The following is an 18,315-nucleotide window of genomic DNA, read 5'->3' on the forward strand; positions in this document are numbered from 1 at the left end:
ACTTTGAAGTTGTTTTCGGCATTAAGCATCTGTGCACTGCCATCCAGCGGGCACTGGGGAACTGGCTCCCTGTCGCTCAACTCCAATGGCCTAGCGCTGCACAGAGCTACTGCCCATTGCTGTGCATTTTCAGTGAACATCGAGGGACCCCAACATGGTCAGGGGTTCCTAGTGCCCCCCTGCTCTGTCTCAGAGAAGAGATGGGGATGGAGGAGGTACATGGTTGTCAGCAGGGGTGGGTACAGGAGCCTGCAGCCCTTCATCTGCATCGCCCCGTCCCTGACCGTGCAGCCCCTTGCGGGGTTGTGGCATAGCCACAGGTTATTGAAGGGTTCAGCAGAGGACATAGGGTGTGGGAGTTTGTCTTTGAGGCAGTTAGCAATCCTCCTCCTGCATTTCCACCCCCTACTGTGAGAAGCCCTCAGCTGTGCACAGGAGTGCATTACAGAGCTCCCTCAAAGACTACATCCTCATTACTTAATCAGCCGGTTTATTAAAAGGTATTTCTTATTTCCATATAAACTCAAATGGACAAAAAAAACCAAGAGAAAATTACATTATTCACTGTGCCAAAATACTGGAGGTACCTTCAGATGTATTTGCAGAGGACAGCCCTCCATGCCAGGAAGCTCAGGAGGTGAAAAGCACAGAGACTTCAGTTGCATTTTACCTGATGGTCTGTTCAGACCCTAACTTTTGCATGTTGCATACTTGCTTTCCTGCTCCATGATTTCATTTTTAATGGCTATCACTTGTTCCTCTAGTTGTCTTAGTTGCTCTGCCTTGTCTTGTTTGGTTTGATTCAGGTCCTGAAGCTTCTTCTCCAAATCTGGAAGAGTAGAGACATACAATGATGCTCATATTTGTTATGTAAGTAAAATCCAAGGATTAACAGCATTTATTTTCCCAGCATTTTTAGAGGCAATAAGCCCATTTCAAATGGGGAATGTTATATATGCAACTGGAGGGGAAAGTCTGGCTTCCAGATAGCAAGAGAAACGTGACAGTCTTAAAGAAATTAATTTCTCAGCATGTACTTTTGTCCATCAGCTAGGATGGGGTAGGACACAGAGCTCTTAAAGGAGTTTATTTAAATGGCAACACTCAGGAACAGTGTGTCCACCCATGTGTGTAAAGCCCAGACAATTCAGGCGTAATGGGCTTAGGTCTCCCTCACTTACAGGAACGTTTTCTGCTGCTCCCCTGAAGCTACACCAATGTAAACATACTGGTAATTAGTCACATTATTCACTGCCCTTTTCCAGTGCGCTTATCATCTGGGCACTTGGAGTGACTGGGATGCTCTTAAAGCTTCTCCTCAAGGTATATGCTTGAAATATTTATTTGGATCCTATTTGCTCCTGAAATGGAGTTTCTGCTTCAGTTTTGCTGATGTTACATGGTATTTTTGGACATAAGCCTGGCAGGATCCTAGGCCCAAGGATTCCCAGCAGGAATGCCCAGACCTTCGCTACAAGCAGAATTAGGTTCCCTGTGTGCAATTACATGAGATGTGCTCTTCCTTTTTGGTGACCCTCTGAACCCACCCGAGGGGCTGCGTGAGGACTGGTGCTGGTACGGCTGCAGCAGCCGTGGTCTCCACTGCCTGTGACCCCTCTGCCTCCCAGCCACGGCCCTGCAGGTCCAGGACACATCAGTTTCACTCTCCACAAGCCAGTATTTGTACCTGGTTTGTTCTGCCATTGCTCAGAGATAATGTCTGAAGGGGAACAAGATGGAATGATGGAAAATAGCTACCCTGCAGCTCTGTAACACAAGCCATCACTCAGGTAATGTAAGAAAAGACAGAGTGCAGAGGAAAGATTTAAGGTACAAATGTCCAAAGCAAGTGCATAAATCAAGGCTTCCAGCTAAATCTGCAGCCAAGTTTTATGCAGAATTTGCACTTGTGCTGTTTTTAAACTGTCTGAATCAAATCACTGTAAGTCCCTGTGTGGACTCTTCTTAAACTCTGCTTATAGCAACCAATTCATGTCAGAAAAAGAACATAAGCCAAATCAATTCAACTGCTTTTAAACTGTTTTGAGTAGCTTCAAGCAGGGATTTTCGCCAGTTAAATTGTTTTAAAAGTAATTTCAGGTGAACCTAGTCTGTTAGTGTCTGTGGGCAAGGACTTCAGTTTAATTTACAACTGTCACAATTTTCATTGCTCATTATGGAAGTGAGAACACCACCTGTTATTCTTTTAATTTTTTTTTCAGTCTCTTCAGCCAGTTTTTCTGCTTCTTCTTTCAGCTGCTTCACTTTTTCTAGTGTTACTTTTGGAGGTCCTTGGGCTTTTAGCTTTTCTTGAAGAATGGTGTACTTTCTTTTAATGTCAGCAAATTCCTGTAACAAAATGCCGTTACTTAGTTTAAGAGCATCTCATAATTCATCTGGTGTACCAAAGGAGATTTTAGAACTTTTTTTTTTAATATCCTCTTTGAATCAAACTTTAAATCTCTCATTCTCTTAAATAAACCCCAGACTATAATGAGTGTACCTCAAACAATGCTTTGCAAAATCTGATAGAAATCAATTAAAACAAACTGCCAGTGGAGCAATCTAAAGGAGGGGCGAGGATGTAAAGAAATATGATTTAAGATGTTTTAAACTTAGGCTGTTTTTACTTCTTTGGATAGAACTTTTCTGTAAATCTCATTTTGCAGTTAATTCATTAAAATTTAATGAATTAACTGTAGCAACAATGTTTTTTTAAATATATTTTTGGCTGTATTAATATTTATTGGCTAATCCATTCCCTGCTGATTTAGGTTGCTGTTGAGGCTGCAGTTTAGATTTTGGCTAGGTTTCTTATAACCTGAAAGCCTGGTCATGCTCCAAGCTTTTGCTGGGCGTGCCTGGTTCTCCTTGCAATTTTAGCAAATTTCTAGCTGCGTTCTCAAAAACTGGAGATACTGAAAAGTACCCAGCCAACCAGAAACTCCAAGTAACTCCCACAGCAATTTTCTCTGAAGGAGAATGGCATGGGATGAATGGCCAGGCTGCTTCCATCACTCACGTATTTAAATATCTGGTTTTGTGATTTGTTCTGTTGTGTTTACTGGTGCCCATAGTGACTATGAGTCTTATACACAGTGCAAGGAAAAACGTCACAGAGTAGCCAGAGAAATGTGTATGCTTTCTTTCATTCAAGTGAGCAGAAGTTTTATATGCCAGAAGCCTTAAAATAAAAAAGAAATTATTTTTAACCTGTGACATTTTACACTGCATGGCATAAGGAAAACGTTAATGGTTTTGAGAAAAGCTGAATAACACAATTACACTTCTGAATCAGAAATACTATTTAACATAGAGGGAATCTTTTTTTCCCTTAACATGTGACAGGAAGGCTTACATTATCCATATTCTGGGCTTGCTTGTGTGCTGCTTCTGCCTCTGCTTTTGCCTTTGTAGCTTGATTCTTGTTCATCAGCATTTTTGCCTGCAATATGGCAATTTCATCTTCCATCACGGGCTGTTTTGCTGACATGTCATTTAGTTCATCATTTGTCTTGTTCACTTGGTTCTCAGCCTAAAACAGAGCAATTGAAGGCTGTGGTTTCTTGTGCAACGTCCATCCAGTTTGCAGAGCATGGTAATGAGGGAGATTAATATCAACTGATTAAGAAGAAGAGACCCTTAAACATTATGGAATTGGTGTCATATCTGCACCACATTCTGGTTTTTGGTTGTTTTTTTTTTTAATTTAAGTTTACATTAAGAAAACTTGAAGATAAAGTATCTTTTTCTAAAATGTATGCAGTAAATAATTAAAATATGTACACCATACCTGTGAGATTTGTGTACTGATGTCTTGTATGTCTTCATTTAACTTTTTGAAGATGTTTTTTGAGTGTCCTTGGGACTTCACAACATTTTTTAGTTTATTATTAATTTTATCCACAGGTGGAAGAGCTTTAGCTGCTTTTCTAAAATGGAAAGATAGAAGTGTGTGTGCTATCGTGGTGTGGAGAGCAAAGCAAGAACACGTTTCAAATGCACCCATGCTCACATGCAGAAGGGCCAACAACATGTTAAAACTGTGGTTCGTAGGTTGTCAAAGCAAAACCTCAGTAAGGGACTTTGTGTGGGAGCACGTGAGCTGACTGCTGAGGTTGGATGCTGTGGGCTGCCTGGTGGTGCACTGCTAGTAAGGAAGACTCACAGGTGAACGTGTTTTCTCCCTCCCCAATTCTTCTTGGTTCTTTCTTGCCCATATTTAAACCTCCCAGTGAACCAGATGCAATGCTCCACTAAATCGAACTGGAAGTGAGTAGCTACTTTGGCCATTTTGACTCAGCAGGCAGAGGAGCCAAGAGCTGGTGGGAGCTGCCTCCTTGCAGTGTGTCCATCCCGCAGCCCGAGCAGTCATGGCTCGTTCCTGCTGGAGAGGCCTTGTGGGAATCGCAAGCTGAAATCTGCCGTCATCTGAACTTTCCCTCCAGTGTTACTAAGAGAATGCCTAGGGTCTGGAGTAGTCCTACTGTCCACAGTGCCAACCCAACTGGAGTTGCCCCATCAGTACAAGAACACCCTACTCACTCAGCTTCTTGTGCCTCCACCAGCAGCATCTGAGTTTCGTCCCTTTTTCTGTTTCTCTTACTTGCATTCAGTTTGTACTTCTCACAGTGGTTCATAACGCTCCTGATTTTGCCAAGCATGCCCGTGAGCTCTCGTGGAGTCAGAGGAAGGTTTATTTGCAGAACATAATTTGCCACCTTCTCGATGTCTTCTGGAGGCACGCTCTCATCTGCAACAGAAATGGAGCTGAGGGTATCCTGAAGCGGCTCTTTTCTGCTAGCAAAATGTAAATGATCATTATGATTTTCTACCCTTTGAGTTATGTGGGAAAATAAAGCTGACAGGCACAGCAAGGGGGTAAGAGAATTATCTCCAACATTTTGTAATTTAATATTATGCTTCCAGGTACTGTGGTTGGTGTTGTCAGAACTGGCTAAGATGAGGACTTGAACCCACTTTGAACTGAGTTATTAAAATTCTGATGTAGAACTGAGTCTGTGGAAGGTTTTAAATCGGTGCATGGCACAGCGAGATGTGTCAGAGCCCATTTCTCCCTTGGTCCCCAGATCAAAGAGGTGCTGGAGAGACTGGGGTGTGAATGGAGCTTTCCAAGCCAGCCAGTGGGTGTAATCCCTTCCCTGGAGACGCCACAATATTGAGAAAGTGGTTTCTTCACTGGTTAATGAGAAAGCCTAAGGTGCAGAGGAAACTTGGGTCAGACTCAGATAGGATGGGAATTTACAGTGGAAAAATTGTATTTTAACATCTCCCCTTACAAATCAGCTCGTCCTGGTTCTTTACTAAGAGGTACAGGCACAGAGTTAGAGTAGTCAATGCCTTGCAAAGTCTCATCACCACTTCTGTTTTCTGCTGGCTTCCCTTTATAGACAAGACCTTGAGTGATAAAACAGTTGAAACATATTAAATGTTTGTGCTAGTGCTCCAAAGTAACTCATCAAGAATTAAATAGAAGACATTTACTGTGCAAACAGTATGCATTCCTGAGAGCTACTTTCTGTGGAAATATTCATCTAAAATGACTATTCATGGCAATGTAGAGTACAGCAGGTTTAATGCAACTCGGGCATCTCAGCTGTTACTGGTCTTAAACTGCAATTTACAAAACAAAAATTCATGAAAAAATGCTTTTGCAATTGTTAGTAAATTCCATATGTCTACTAAGAAACATAAAAGAAGGGCCAAAGGTGGAATTTTCAGTTGCTATAAAATAAAAATCTGAGAATCTTAAGGACTTAAATGGAGCTTATCTTCTGACTCAATAAAATAACTTAAATGTTCCCAAACAAAGCAAGTCCTCTGCCCTCTGCCCTTGTTCCCGTTTGGGTGTAGAGGTATGAATGCCAAAGGACTGCCAACACGCAGTCCTTAGAAACTTAGGAGATCAGCTATATTCAAGAGATTTAAAAAATCCTACCACATTTGAACTCCTTTGATCTGCATCTGGTAAAAAAAAAAAACTCAGGGTCTGCTGCTTACAGCATTTTTCTGCAATCGTGAGGGTGGGAAAAGTTTTAGGGTATATATGGTTGTTTTGTTATTTTTTATGGGAGTTGTGAAGTTCTACCAGAATCCTTTGATTCCTCAAGTTACAGCTTTATGGAGCAGTATGTGTCCTAATTCCCACGCTCCCTATGGAGAGCCTCTATTTATGGGCCTGGAAGAAGGGGGTGGAATCACAATTTGAGGATGCATTGGACATGCCTGATCATTATATATTGTATGAAATTATCTTGGTAGTCCTTTACTCAGACAAACCAGGAACTGAGGGAATTACTTGCATGCTTCAAATTAAGCACATTAATAAAAGATGACAATCGGAACTTAAGAAATCTATTGGAAAATTAATAGAAAGTACTGTCACCTAGGAGAAAGACACACTAGAAAAAAGAGATTGAAAAAGATTGCACAGATCAGGAGGTAGGCAGAAATTTCATGTGTGTATGGCTAGATCATTTTCTGGCCATCTATTATGCTATATTATACTGGAATATATCTTAATGTGAGTCAGAAAGAACTTTGCATATTTACCTAACAAGAAGTCTTTCACTTTTTGGATGAACTCCTTAGTGATCTCTCTGTCAACTTCAATTTGATTCTTAGCCTTTTCCAGTTGCCCATGTGAGCCTTTCAACTTGCTGTCTTCTGCCATTTTTCTAATGCTTTCAACCTGGAAACATTATTAGAAATAATAGTGCCATTTTCTGGAGGTTATCTGTCATTGCTTGGAAAGTTGAGGTCTGACACAAAAATAATTTTGATCCAAGGCTCCGCTGGAATCATTTGACGTGGCTTTGAAAAGTAGTTGAAGACCCCTTTGGGCAACTCCAGAAGTTGCTACATCATGGCCTTCATCTGGCCTCAGAAAAAGCCTAAATCAAGCATTTTTTTTTCTCTCTCCAACCACTGCTAAAATACAGCTCCTTCTATTTCTAAAAGAAGGTGCTAACTTATTTTCTGTTGCAGCAATGCGGCATGTGAGGGCTGGAGCACCTCTCTTATGAGGAGAGGCTGAGAGAGTTGGGGCTGTTCAGCCTGGGGAAGAGGAGGCTCTGGGGAGACCTGATAGCGGTCTTCCAGTACCTCAAGGGGGCCTACAAGAAAGATGGGGAGAGGCTGTTTAGTAGGGCCTGTTGCGATAGGATGAGAGGTAATGGTTTTAAAATAGAGGGGGGTAGATTTAGATTACAAATTAGGAAAAAATTTTTTACGATGCGAGTTATAGAACACTGGAACAGGTTGCCCAGAAAGGTGGTGGAGGCCCCATCTCTGGAAACGTTCAAGGCCAGGCTGGATGAGGCTCTGAGCAACCTGACCTAGTCAGGGATGTCCCTGCTCCTTGCAGGGGGGTTGGACTAGATGACCTTTGAAGGTCCCTTCCAACCCTAACCATTCTATGATTCTATGATTCAGTACGGGAAAGGCAGGTGATTTCATTCGCCTTTTCACATTGGACTTGCTGTTAAAAATACACTTAAGAGGACACAAATAAGGAGGTAGAGTTTAAAGCTTGTCTTTAAAAGTTACATTTTGCCATTAAAATTAGTGTTCTTGATAATTTAATCATCAAATTCCTACAGTATTTTGCTTTGCCCTAAATGCACAGGTACCACCTCTCTGCGGTCTGTGGAGGGAAAAGATTTCCTGTTTCCCCATGCAACAATAAAAATTGTGATGTTTTTACTTCTGAAACATTTTTAAATACTTCACTCATATTATCACAGAGCTACCAGAGGCAATGTGCCGGCAGCCTGGCACTCACCACCTCAGGAGATGCCTTTTGCTGCTGCCCCTCTGTGTCCCGGGGCCCCAGGCATGTGTCCCGATTGCTCATTTCTAAACCCGTTAGCTGTGATGCAGAGTGCGTTTTAAAAAGAGGAAATGGATGCCCAGGCACCCTGCAGGGACAGGACAAAGCCACAGCAGAATGACATTTCTGTTGGAAAATGTGTTTTGCCTATAACTGTAACAGGCATCATCTCTGATTGTTAATAAGAACAAACTGTCCGTACTGATGTTTTGGGATCTGTCTGTTCTATTTCCCAAGCACATCTTGCATTGACCACACATTGCCTGAGTTATTTTTCACTGCTCTGTGCAGTGCAGCTGACTACTTGATGGCCTTCGAAATGTCACCAGGGGCAGAAAAGCTTTGATTTGAAATGATCTGCAAAAATTATTTAACGGCAAACATAAGAGTAATTAAGTTGTATAAGCAGAGCTTAATGCTATGCACAGCAGTAATCCCATTGCAATTGGCATGGGCCATACTCAGGCTACTGGCAAATGGTGCCATTTCAGTCTTTTCCAATAAAAATACAGACAACGCTAGCCTGATGCCATCATCTTCCACAGGCACAGGGCACCATGACCCATGAGATCTTGGCAGCTGTGAGGAAGCGGAAGGCATAGAGCCTTCTTCTAGAGCCACTCTTGGTGGGACTGACACGTAATACTCCCAGTACTGAACCATGATAGTTCTATGATGTTGGGACAGGGTCCATCACTATGTCACTGCTCTTTGTCCAAGGAGCAAGTGAGTTTTTGTAGCTTTGTGACCTCCCAAATCTCATCCTCCATCCATTTCACTGAACAAATGTAGGTTTGATATACAGCACCTGATTCTCAGGTTCCTGTAGCTGAGTAGTCAAGTTGTTTAGCAACACAGCAGTCTCCTCAGCTCTCCTGAAGGCATCAGTGGAGAAAGGAAGAGCTCCACTGCAGTTTGGGCCACCACACTGCCTGAGTCCATGACTGTCCCGGCACAAAGCTCCCCCGCAGGCTGCTGTGACACAGGGTTGGTCTCCTGGCAAACCACAGATCTGCAATAAGGAAGATGCTTATGTCAGGACTCTTCTGGGGGCCTGAGATACATTCCTAGGGGAAGGAAGATGTTTGACATCATATAAACACTGAACATAGGATGGGATTTTCCCAAAGAGATGGTGGTCTGGTCTCTCCAAAGATGTCACTGCCAGTTAAAGGTCCCCCTCCCTTGACTTGAAGGATGCAACAGCATGGCTCTGAGCATCCTTGCAGGAGGCATTTGTTGGGCTCCACATGTTGCACTAAGACCCCTGTCTCACTCCTCTACGGCAAAAGGGCTGAAACTGTTCCCCAGCCATGGACCAACGCCTTGTTCTAAAGGATCCAGATCACATCTCTCACAACATGCCACCATGCCTAGCCCTCCATATAAATTGACACAGATGTTGAGACTAAAGGCCTAGATGGATGACCTCTTCCAGATGCGGCAGGACTGGCTGAAGGTGCTGTCAGGTATTCATGGCTGACCCGCAGAAGGACAGAAATCCCTTCCTCTCCCATGGGTGATGCAAAGGATATGTGAGCACTCCCCACCCGCTCCAGGGCAAAGCTGCCCTGCTTAGTTTAAGTTAATGATGTTGGAGGTTGGAGTTAATCTTTCTGAATTTACACTGACGTCCTGTTGTGACTAGAGAGTACTTAAATAGTTCCTTGTGCTGGGTCTGCCCTGGGAGCAATGGCTTCCAGAAGGGTGGTAGTAACCACAGCTGAGAAGTGCAGCTGTTTCTGACGTGACTGCATGTCTGTGCCAGGGAAGTGTCGTTCTCCAGATTTAAAAATGCATGTAAGCACCTTTTTAAAAGAAAACGTACTAATAGCATCAAAAAAAAGATATTTTAATTTAGCTCGCATTCCAAATTCACAGCGCCTACCTTTTCATTCAAGTTTTGGATGTCAGGGCTCTTAATCGCCTTGAGCTGTTCCAGCACATTGCTTGCTTTCAAGGCCTGATGGTCCAGTGTAGCAAGCACATGGTTCCTGGTGTACTCTGAGTACCTCACAATAGGGATGGTCCTGCTGGTCTCCTGCTCTGCCAGCAGTGATACTTCAAAGTGTTTGGTAATGTTGCTGATGGCCTCTGTAGCAACAAAAAGAGGGTTTTGTACCAACTGTATTGTGGTTGCATTTATTTCATGTATTTACTTGAATTCTGGACAAATGGTGAGCGACAGGTCACTCTGTTGTCGCTGGTGTTTGATTTGGGACAGCAGGGAGGGACAGGAGCTGTCATTTCCTCAGTCAAGCTTTTTAATCCTTTACTCAGACAGTGACCAAAGAGGAATAGTTACTGATACTCATAAAACCTGCTAAAAGAAATGCCAATACAGTGGATCCCGTGTCATTTTTCAGGGTCCAAGGTGTATGAGAAGTCAATGGAAGGTTAAAAAGTATGAAGGGGATTCCATTAATGACACAAACTGCTACTGATTTGCTTTCATCAGTAGCTCACGCATTGCTGCCATTGTTGATTTGATAAAGCTCCTGTCATTTGTACGGTTTTGAAGTTTAGGCAGAATTGTTTCTGCCAGTTGTAAAACATATGAAATGATCAGTTCTCTGATTATGAGTCAGGAAAGCATTTGTCCTCTCTGTTCAGCATAGCACCCAAAAGTTAAATGGTCTGCTAAATTGAGATTACAAATGGGAATTTATGAGTTTTCTTTGGCTCTGAAAAATCCAATTTCAAGGTTGATGCATTAAAAAAAAACCCGAACATTTCCATGATAAGCTTGTAGGCCAGGCAGAAAATACTTTCCAGCAAGAGTCTTTCTTGTTTGCTTAGTGCAAGCTTTCCCTTAAGCAGACTCAAAAGGGCTGAGGAATATTACTTTTTTTTTTTTTCAGATTAATGGCCTAAGGAGAGGAGTCAGGCCTTTTGCGAAACACAATTTAAAGCTGCAGCTGTTGAGGCTTCCCAGGTCTCCAGAGAACCCAACGTTGTCCCCATATCCCAAGGGAGAAGTATGTGCAATGAGCCAGAACTGATGTGTCAGCAGTGAAAACGCATCAGACGTCATTGATTAACATCCCTCTTCGTGCTGGTAACTGACTCAGTTACTAGCTGAAATCAATGACAAGGACTCGTCAAGTCCTGTGTGCTTTGACTCAGGCCCTAAAACCCTTGGCCTTGCTTTGAAGCTGCACAGTGTTTAGTTATCATGTGGAACCAGGGCTATTTATTTTATCTTGTAACTCCTAGAAACAACGTACAGTTTAAAGTTAGCTAATACAAAATACCTGGCAAGAGGCTGCTGTAACTCCGTATTTAAGCCAGAGATTGTTTTCTATGCAGCAATTCCATCTCAGGAATACTTTACAGCGGTTCAGCTCTTCATTAAGTGGCCCAAATGCATTTTTCATGCTTGTTTTGGGATGGAGCTCTAGAGCTTCCCAGTTCCTTTACGTTAAACTCAGCATCTTTGCCGAGGCTTGATTAACAGCCTAGGAAGCTGTACTCGCTGCATTACCACACCACAGTGGCTGCAAAGCTGGGGCCAAGATGGAAAGCTGTAATTTAATGAGATCTCATAAACTGCAAACATTATTTTAAGGATACTTGTGTCTTGTTTTTTCCAGTGATTTTAATTCATCATTAGATGTTGACATTTCCAGGTCAGCTGGCTGAATGTACACCTGTGAGGAAGCCTCTGAGTCCTGATCCTCTGCTATGAGAGGTAGGTAGGAGCCCATTCACCACGTGTATCTAGGGCACAAGTGCCAAATGTGTCCCAGATGGTGTACGTGGCCACATCCTGCTCCACCCCAGCAAAAAAAGAGAGAGGAAAAAGCAGACAGAGCCATACCTAGGCTGTGCTGTTGTTCCCAAAATGAAGATGGGGTGAGGGAGCCAGCCTTTCTCCTGGATATCAGAGAAGCTGATTACCTTGAGGGAAATGTTATTTCCGTGCTATTAGACACTTAGTAGCAGGACCAAAGAATATTTGTGGCCTTGACCAGAAATCCAGCTTAAATTCAAGGTCTTCCCCTCCCCACACCCCCGTGTGCTTTTTATAGGGCTGTTTATCCATCTCCTGAGGTCAAAAGACGAAGTGGGTTTGGAATGTGACCAGAGAGCACCACGGATGCTTCAGCTGTGCATCCACTGACCTCCCTGGGATTTATTGTTTCTTTGCCTTCCTGCCTTTCTCAGAGTCTGCACAAGACTCAGTTGAATTGGGAAGCAGAGCCTGGGAGAGCTGTGCTGACCGCTCGCATCGGGACCTGAGCGGAAGACCCAGCCCTGGGGGCACTGCCAAGTACAACAGAGCGAGAGAGCCCTAAATCTTAGTTGATCCCTCTCTTTCCCTCTTCCTTTCCCTCAGCTTTGTATTCTGTTGACTTTTCCTTCTTTTTTTTCGATTTTGTCTAGGTCAATCTTGTTCTCACCCTAGCAGAACACAAAGGAACTGTAAATGGGAGTGCATTGCCTGTAGCTTGTGTCTTCTGCAGCGCGCGCCTTATCTTCTGGGGGTTTGTAACTTTGCTGCTGTATCTTGGCAGCTCTTTGGAGAGTATACTGCTGACCATCTCCTGCCACTGTGGGTGATCTAGCATCTCTTCAGGGTCCCCGACTGACACGTCCCCGTTATTCCCCAGAAATCAGTCTGTGACATTGTCATTACTGCTATTAGCAGCTGATGGAGACTATACTTAGCTCAAGCACAGAGAGTGTAATTCTTTCAAAAATGCCAAGGAACTCAGTTCTGACTTCACATTTTTTGATGATGGAAAGCTAGTTCTTTGCCACATAAAGTAATGTATTTTCCCATGGGAACACTAAGAAGTTGCACTATGACTCTCTGCTTTAATTAAACAAACCATTGCTGTACAACATTCTTTAAGTATTACTAAGAGCAAGAGGAGTCAGAAGTGGGGGAAAAGTCCTTTGCTGTTCTACTGTATGATTTGTGAGTCTATACTGTGAAACTGGGTGGCTTTTAAATCCTGATGTAAACATCAGGATTCAGGAGACTGACGTGACCCTGGCACATGCATCTCAAATCAAGGATGCTATAAATCATGGTATTTTAGTATAAAAAGCAGTTTGGAAAGTCAGTATAGACTGTAGGAAGCTAAGATCTAGGGATCTTTGAAATGTTGTATGGTTCAACATGAAAATGAGAAAAATATTCTGAAATTTCATGGAAAATGTTTGTATATTTCAGTTAATTGCTGGCTGCCCTACCTTTGAGGTTCAAGTAATGAAAACTCTGATGCAGATATATTTTCTGTTGTAGAAGTTCATACACTAGGTCAGCTTCTTCCCCAATGTCTTCTATGTTCTTATTAAGGTCAGGAAACTCATACAGCATACTATGAAGGGGATCCATTTGTGCAGCTTTTTGTCTGAAAGGGAAATGGTAGTTATGCACAAGTCAGACTGGATTGTTCTTAAACTAGAACAGAGATACATGAACAGAAACATTTATTTGTAATGGCTTATTCAGAAAACCCTTATGATTAACTGGAAAATTCCAGCATTTAAGTATATGCCCGTGAGGGACAGATAATATATATAAGGATTATTTTGTTCACAGATCTATTGAAAACAGTGACTTAGTGGTCCAGCATCTGTGTGCTGATCAGAAGCTGAACTTGATGTGTAGGGATGGCTGGTGGAGCCTGGGGAAAGACTGCTTTCTCAGCCACGGGATTTTTTCAGGAGCAGCAGAGTCCTTACTGAATATAGCCTTGAAAATCCTTGATGCCAGAGAGGGCCTCCAGTGAAAGAACAGGATGTCTCAAAATTCGTTCAATTTCAAAAATGGCATCTTCAAAGGCTTTGAAGCGCATGTCACAGCTGGGCATTCGTCCTCCTTTATCTTCGAGATTTGCAGCAAACCTCATTAACCCCTGAACAGTCCGAGCGAGAGCAGTAATTTCAGTGTCCCACTGATCAAAACAAAGGTGACACTGATGGCAAGAGGGAAAGTCTTTCTCAAAGCCACGGCCACACTGGTCACAGAACCGGCCGGTGACGCCAGCGCGACAGTTACACGCACCAGTGGCTTTGTCACACTTGGGCTGGGTGGTTCCCTTCGGGTTACACTCACACACTGCAAGAAAGAGACAGCAAGTTACATCCAGTTGTTCCTTTTCTGTGGGATTAATGCATGCAAAAGCTGCAATCGTGCATTTCAGGACAACAAAAGCAAACCGATGCTTGAGCTTGAGCAAAGTGGACTGCCTGGCTAATGGCTCTTCCTCATCTCTAAATTCCATGGTCCTGTCATAACCATAGAAGGAACAATATAGATAAATAATATAAACACTTCTATCCATCTTATACACACAACGGTATGAAAGCCTGCTTCTCTAGATGTATGTCCTGTCTCCCCCATGAATATAAATGGTAAACATTTCTTTTGAGGCAGTTTCTAATTCAGTTGTCCCCACTTAGTAATACTTACAAATGCAATGCTTCTGGGGATTGCCAAAGTAGTTTTCGTCACATTCATTGCAACATCTTCCGCTGTAACCTAGCTTACATGGACACTGGCCTGTTAGCTGTAAAGACAGAATTAAATAGCTTCCTGCAGAGTCATATGGCTGGATATACATTATTTACGGGGTTTCTTTTTCTCCCTGTGACTTATGTCATATCGCTGTGGGGGGACTGCAGTGACACTGCTTGCACATGACCTTTGAGCACCGTGGTTTATACAATATCAGCCCACCCTGCCCATCTTCCTCCTGAAGGCTGTGAAAACAAAACAGACTTTGAAAGGTGGCTTTACTAACATGAAAGATTTGGTATGTTCCAGTCTACAGATGCTCTTTCAGAACTCATCCTCTGACTATGATCTGAGAGAGCATTATTTTCCTTTGCAAAATAGATTAATTTATTATTTTTGCTGGAGCAAAGTACTCATCTTAACATTTCAACTTTTAACTACATGATATATTAACTGTAACTGAAAACCTCAAGGGTATATTATGAACATTGCCCTAGAAAATATATTTTGGAATTCAGCTATTAAATTAAACTGCAGGGAATTACAGCTCTGACAATTGTTACAGCTCAGAAAAGCAGTAGTGGTTCTTTGAGGTTAAGAGCTATATTTGATAGTAAAAATAATAAATTCACTAAATAAACTGGAACAAACAGAAAGCATATGGAAAGGAAAATGTGAAAGCACATCAGCAAGAGCCTGGGATAAGCTCCTGCTGCTCTGAAGTCAATAGCAAAATCACTGTTGACTCCATGGCACCACAATTTCACCTCTCTATTCTGAAATGCTGTTTTATTTTTTCCTACATTCTAGTCCTAAATAGTGCACAGGAATTTAAGATGAGAAAAGGTACTCTAGCAGTCTGATAGATGAGCCATGATTAATGTAATGGCCACAGCTGCTACTTTATTAAAATAAACACTTTAAAAAATACTCATAACACTCTTGGGTCCAAGCCTGGACCTTCTTCTTCCCTATATGTGTACTTACAAGGCAGTTCTTTCCTATGTGACATTTTCTTATAAACTATTTCTAACATCCACTTGACAAAGAAACACGCAGGCAAAGAGAAATTGCTTACAAGCAGAGCCACGTTATCAGAACGTTATCTGATACAGTGACTCAGAGAGTGATCACACCAACAGCAAACTCCCAAAGACTTTTTGTTTTCAGGGAGCACAACAAAAAAACATCCTCATTTATAAGAGGGTCCCCACCATGCCATGTCAAAACACCAACCCCCAGTTCCCAGAAAGCAGAGTAATTTTCTTGCCTGGTTGCACTGGTTGCTTTGGGAGTTTTTTGGATCACAGTCACAGATCTGACATCCTTTTCCACTGGACAGGTCCCAGTAGCCCAAGGCACACTGGTCGCATGTTGCACCCACTACATTGGGCAGGCAAGGGCAAGCTCCCGTGGCTGGGTCACACAGACAGGCTGCATCCCCCCCCGGACACATGGTAGGGGGAACACCTGCCGGATTGCACGTGCACCCTGAAAAAAGAAGGACAATTACTACAGCAGATGATAATATAGACAGTTGATGGACAATCAGAGCTGTATATAAAGTACAGGCTGTAGGTTTATAGAATCATAGAATCATGGATAGTTGGAAGGGACCTTTAAAAATCATCTAGTTCAACCCCCCTGCAAGGAGCAGGGACATCTCCAACCAGATCAGGTTGCTCAGGTCCAACCTGGCCTTGAATGTTTCCAGGGATGGGGCATCAACCACACCTCTGGGCAACCTGTTTCAACGTTTCACCACCCTCAGTGTAAAAATTTTTTCCTGATGTCTAGTTTGAATCTACCTCCCTCTATTTTAAAACCATTAGCCCTTGTCCTATCACAACAGGCCCTGCTGAAAAGTTTCTCCCCATCTTTCCTGTAGGCCCCCTTTAGGTACTGGAAGATCGCTATAAGGTCTCCCTGTGGCCTTCTCTTCTCCAGGCTGAACAGCCCCAACTCTCTCAGCCTGTCCTCATAGGAGAGGTGCTCCAGCCCTCCTATCACCTTCGTGGCCCTTCTCTGGACCCTCTCCAACAGGTCCATGTCCTTCCTATGTTGGGGGCTCCAGAACTGGACACAGTACTCCACATGGGGTCTCACCAGAGCAGAGTAGAGGGGGAGAATCACCTCCCTCGACCTGCTGGCCACTCTCCTCTTGATGCAGCCCAGGATGCAGTTGGCTTCCTGGACTACAAGCACACATTGTCTGCTCATGTCCAGCTTCTCATCCACCAGCACACCCAAGTCCTTCTCCACAGGGCTGCTGTCAATCCATTCTCCACCTAGCCTGTATTTATGCCTGGGATTGCCCCGACCCACGTGCAGGACCTTGCACTTGGCCTGGTTGAACTCCATGAGGTTGACATGGGCCCACCTCTCCAGCCTGTCAAGGTCCCTCTGGATGGTATCCCTCCCCTCCAGCGTGTTGATGGCACTGCACAGCTTGGTGTCGTCGGCGAACTTGCTGAGGGTGCACTCTGTCCCATTGTCCATGTCACTGACAAAGATGTTGAACAGGGCTGGGCTCAATACAGATCCCTGAGGAATGCCACTTGTCACCAGTCTCCACCTGGACATTGAGCTGTTGACTACCACTCTCTGAGTGCAGTCATCCAGACAGTTCCCTATCCACTGAGTGGTCCATCCATCAAACTCACGTCTTGTCAGTTTAGAGAGAAGGATGTTGTGTGCGACAGCATCAAATGCTTTGCACAAGTCCAGGTAGATGACATCAGTTGCTCTTCCCTTATCCACCTCATCCTAGAAGGCCACCAAATTTGTCAGGCACGATTTGACCTTAGTGAAGCCATGTTGGCTGTCACCAATCACCTCCTTATTTTTCATAGTTTTCAGGAGGATCTGCTCCATGACCTTGCCATGCACAGAGGTGAGACTGACTGGCCTGTAGTTCCCTGGTTCTTCCTTGTTTCCCTCTTTAAAAAAGAGGATTATGTTTCACCTTTTCCAGCCAGTGGGAACTTCACCAGACTGCCACGATGTCTGTTCAAAATCACAGAAATCTTGAACACATTTTTAATCTTGTGCAGTTTTCCCATCTTTCTATAATAGCTTATATATCACTTTGAGCAAACTTACTGGGAACATCCAGTACTTTTAATACAGGCACAAAAAATGAAGGCATAGTGAATTTTGAATCTTATTAGAATGAAATGTTAAATATGCTGGGTAAGGAGAAGTTGATTTACAGTAGGCACTATCCAGTGTGGGAAACCCCAGTAAGTCAAGTAAAATAAGAAGCCTTCCTTGTCAGGAGCCAAAAGCTCTTGCTTAACCATTTCTATTGGACATCTTCCAAGAACAAACAAGGAATGGGCTTGAACCATATTTTAAAGATTCACAGAAAAATAGGTTCTTGAAAATACCTACAATTGTCTGGCCCGTAGAAATCAGACCCTGAATCAGGCACATTTGTGAAAATAGTCTTTGAGAAACGTTGGGAAGAAACTTATGCCTTGCCTTTTCCTACACTCCTGTTAAAAGTGCTGAGTTGATTGTGTCCTCATGGAGTCCATTCAATTGCCTGAACAGTTTCATTCTAGCCACTTAATGAAAACAACTGGTAAGGCAGGGAGGTCAGCAAGGGATCATCTGGTTAACTAAGCATTGCTTAGTTGGCATCAGCCAGCAACATGGATAAACAGCATCTTTGATTCCTTTACTTTTGATTCCTTCCTGAATGGCCTGAATGTACATTTATTTTTCTAACAGAGACTACCGGTTTCATTTCACAAATGAGTACCTCCTAGGAGTGATATTCTGTATGAGATTTAGTGAGACTTGGATGACAAAGAACTTAATAGATGCCATATTAACAGTTATTGGTATTACTGGATAGAAATATATTTGGTATTCTCATATTTTGCTCCGTTGACCTGCTTTAGTTTTACTATCCCTCCAAGGGCTAACTTCTCCCTATAGCCTAATTTATTTAAAACGTTTCTTGGTAGTAATATGCAGTTGCAGT

General features: G+C 43.0%; 1 protein-coding gene across 2 annotated transcripts in view; it reads right to left on the bottom strand.

The window, feature by feature from the left end:
• Positions 1 to 689: 689 nt before the first annotated feature.
• LAMB4 (laminin subunit beta 4) overlaps positions 690 to 18,315 on the bottom strand; it is a 42,278-nt gene continuing 24,652 nt past the window's right edge. Inside the window, exons 23-34 of one of the 2 annotated variants that reach the window (XM_086739960.1) lie at positions 15,595 to 15,815; positions 14,280 to 14,376; positions 13,550 to 13,925; positions 13,055 to 13,215; positions 9,741 to 9,946; positions 8,661 to 8,864; positions 6,574 to 6,712; positions 4,546 to 4,753; positions 3,794 to 3,932; positions 3,359 to 3,535; positions 2,196 to 2,349; positions 690 to 829 (exon numbers count right to left, since the gene is read on the bottom strand). In XM_086739960.1, coding sequence (XP_086596086.1) covers positions 690 to 829; positions 2,196 to 2,349; positions 3,359 to 3,535; positions 3,794 to 3,932; positions 4,546 to 4,753; positions 6,574 to 6,712; positions 8,661 to 8,864; positions 9,741 to 9,946; positions 13,055 to 13,215; positions 13,550 to 13,925; positions 14,280 to 14,376; positions 15,595 to 15,815 — 2,222 coding nt within the window. Of the gene's footprint in view, positions 857 to 2,195; positions 2,350 to 3,358; positions 3,536 to 3,793; positions 3,933 to 4,545; positions 4,754 to 6,573; positions 6,713 to 8,660; positions 8,865 to 9,740; positions 9,947 to 13,054; positions 13,216 to 13,549; positions 13,926 to 14,279; positions 14,377 to 15,594; positions 15,816 to 18,315 lie in introns of both variants that reach the window. The other variant, XM_086739959.1, reaches the window with a different exon arrangement.

This window comes from Chlamydotis macqueenii, chromosome 1 (genome assembly GCF_036417535.1).
Source record: "Chlamydotis macqueenii isolate bChlMac1 chromosome 1, bChlMac1.mat, whole genome shotgun sequence".
Lineage (NCBI taxonomy): Eukaryota > Metazoa > Chordata > Aves > Otidiformes > Otididae > Chlamydotis > Chlamydotis macqueenii.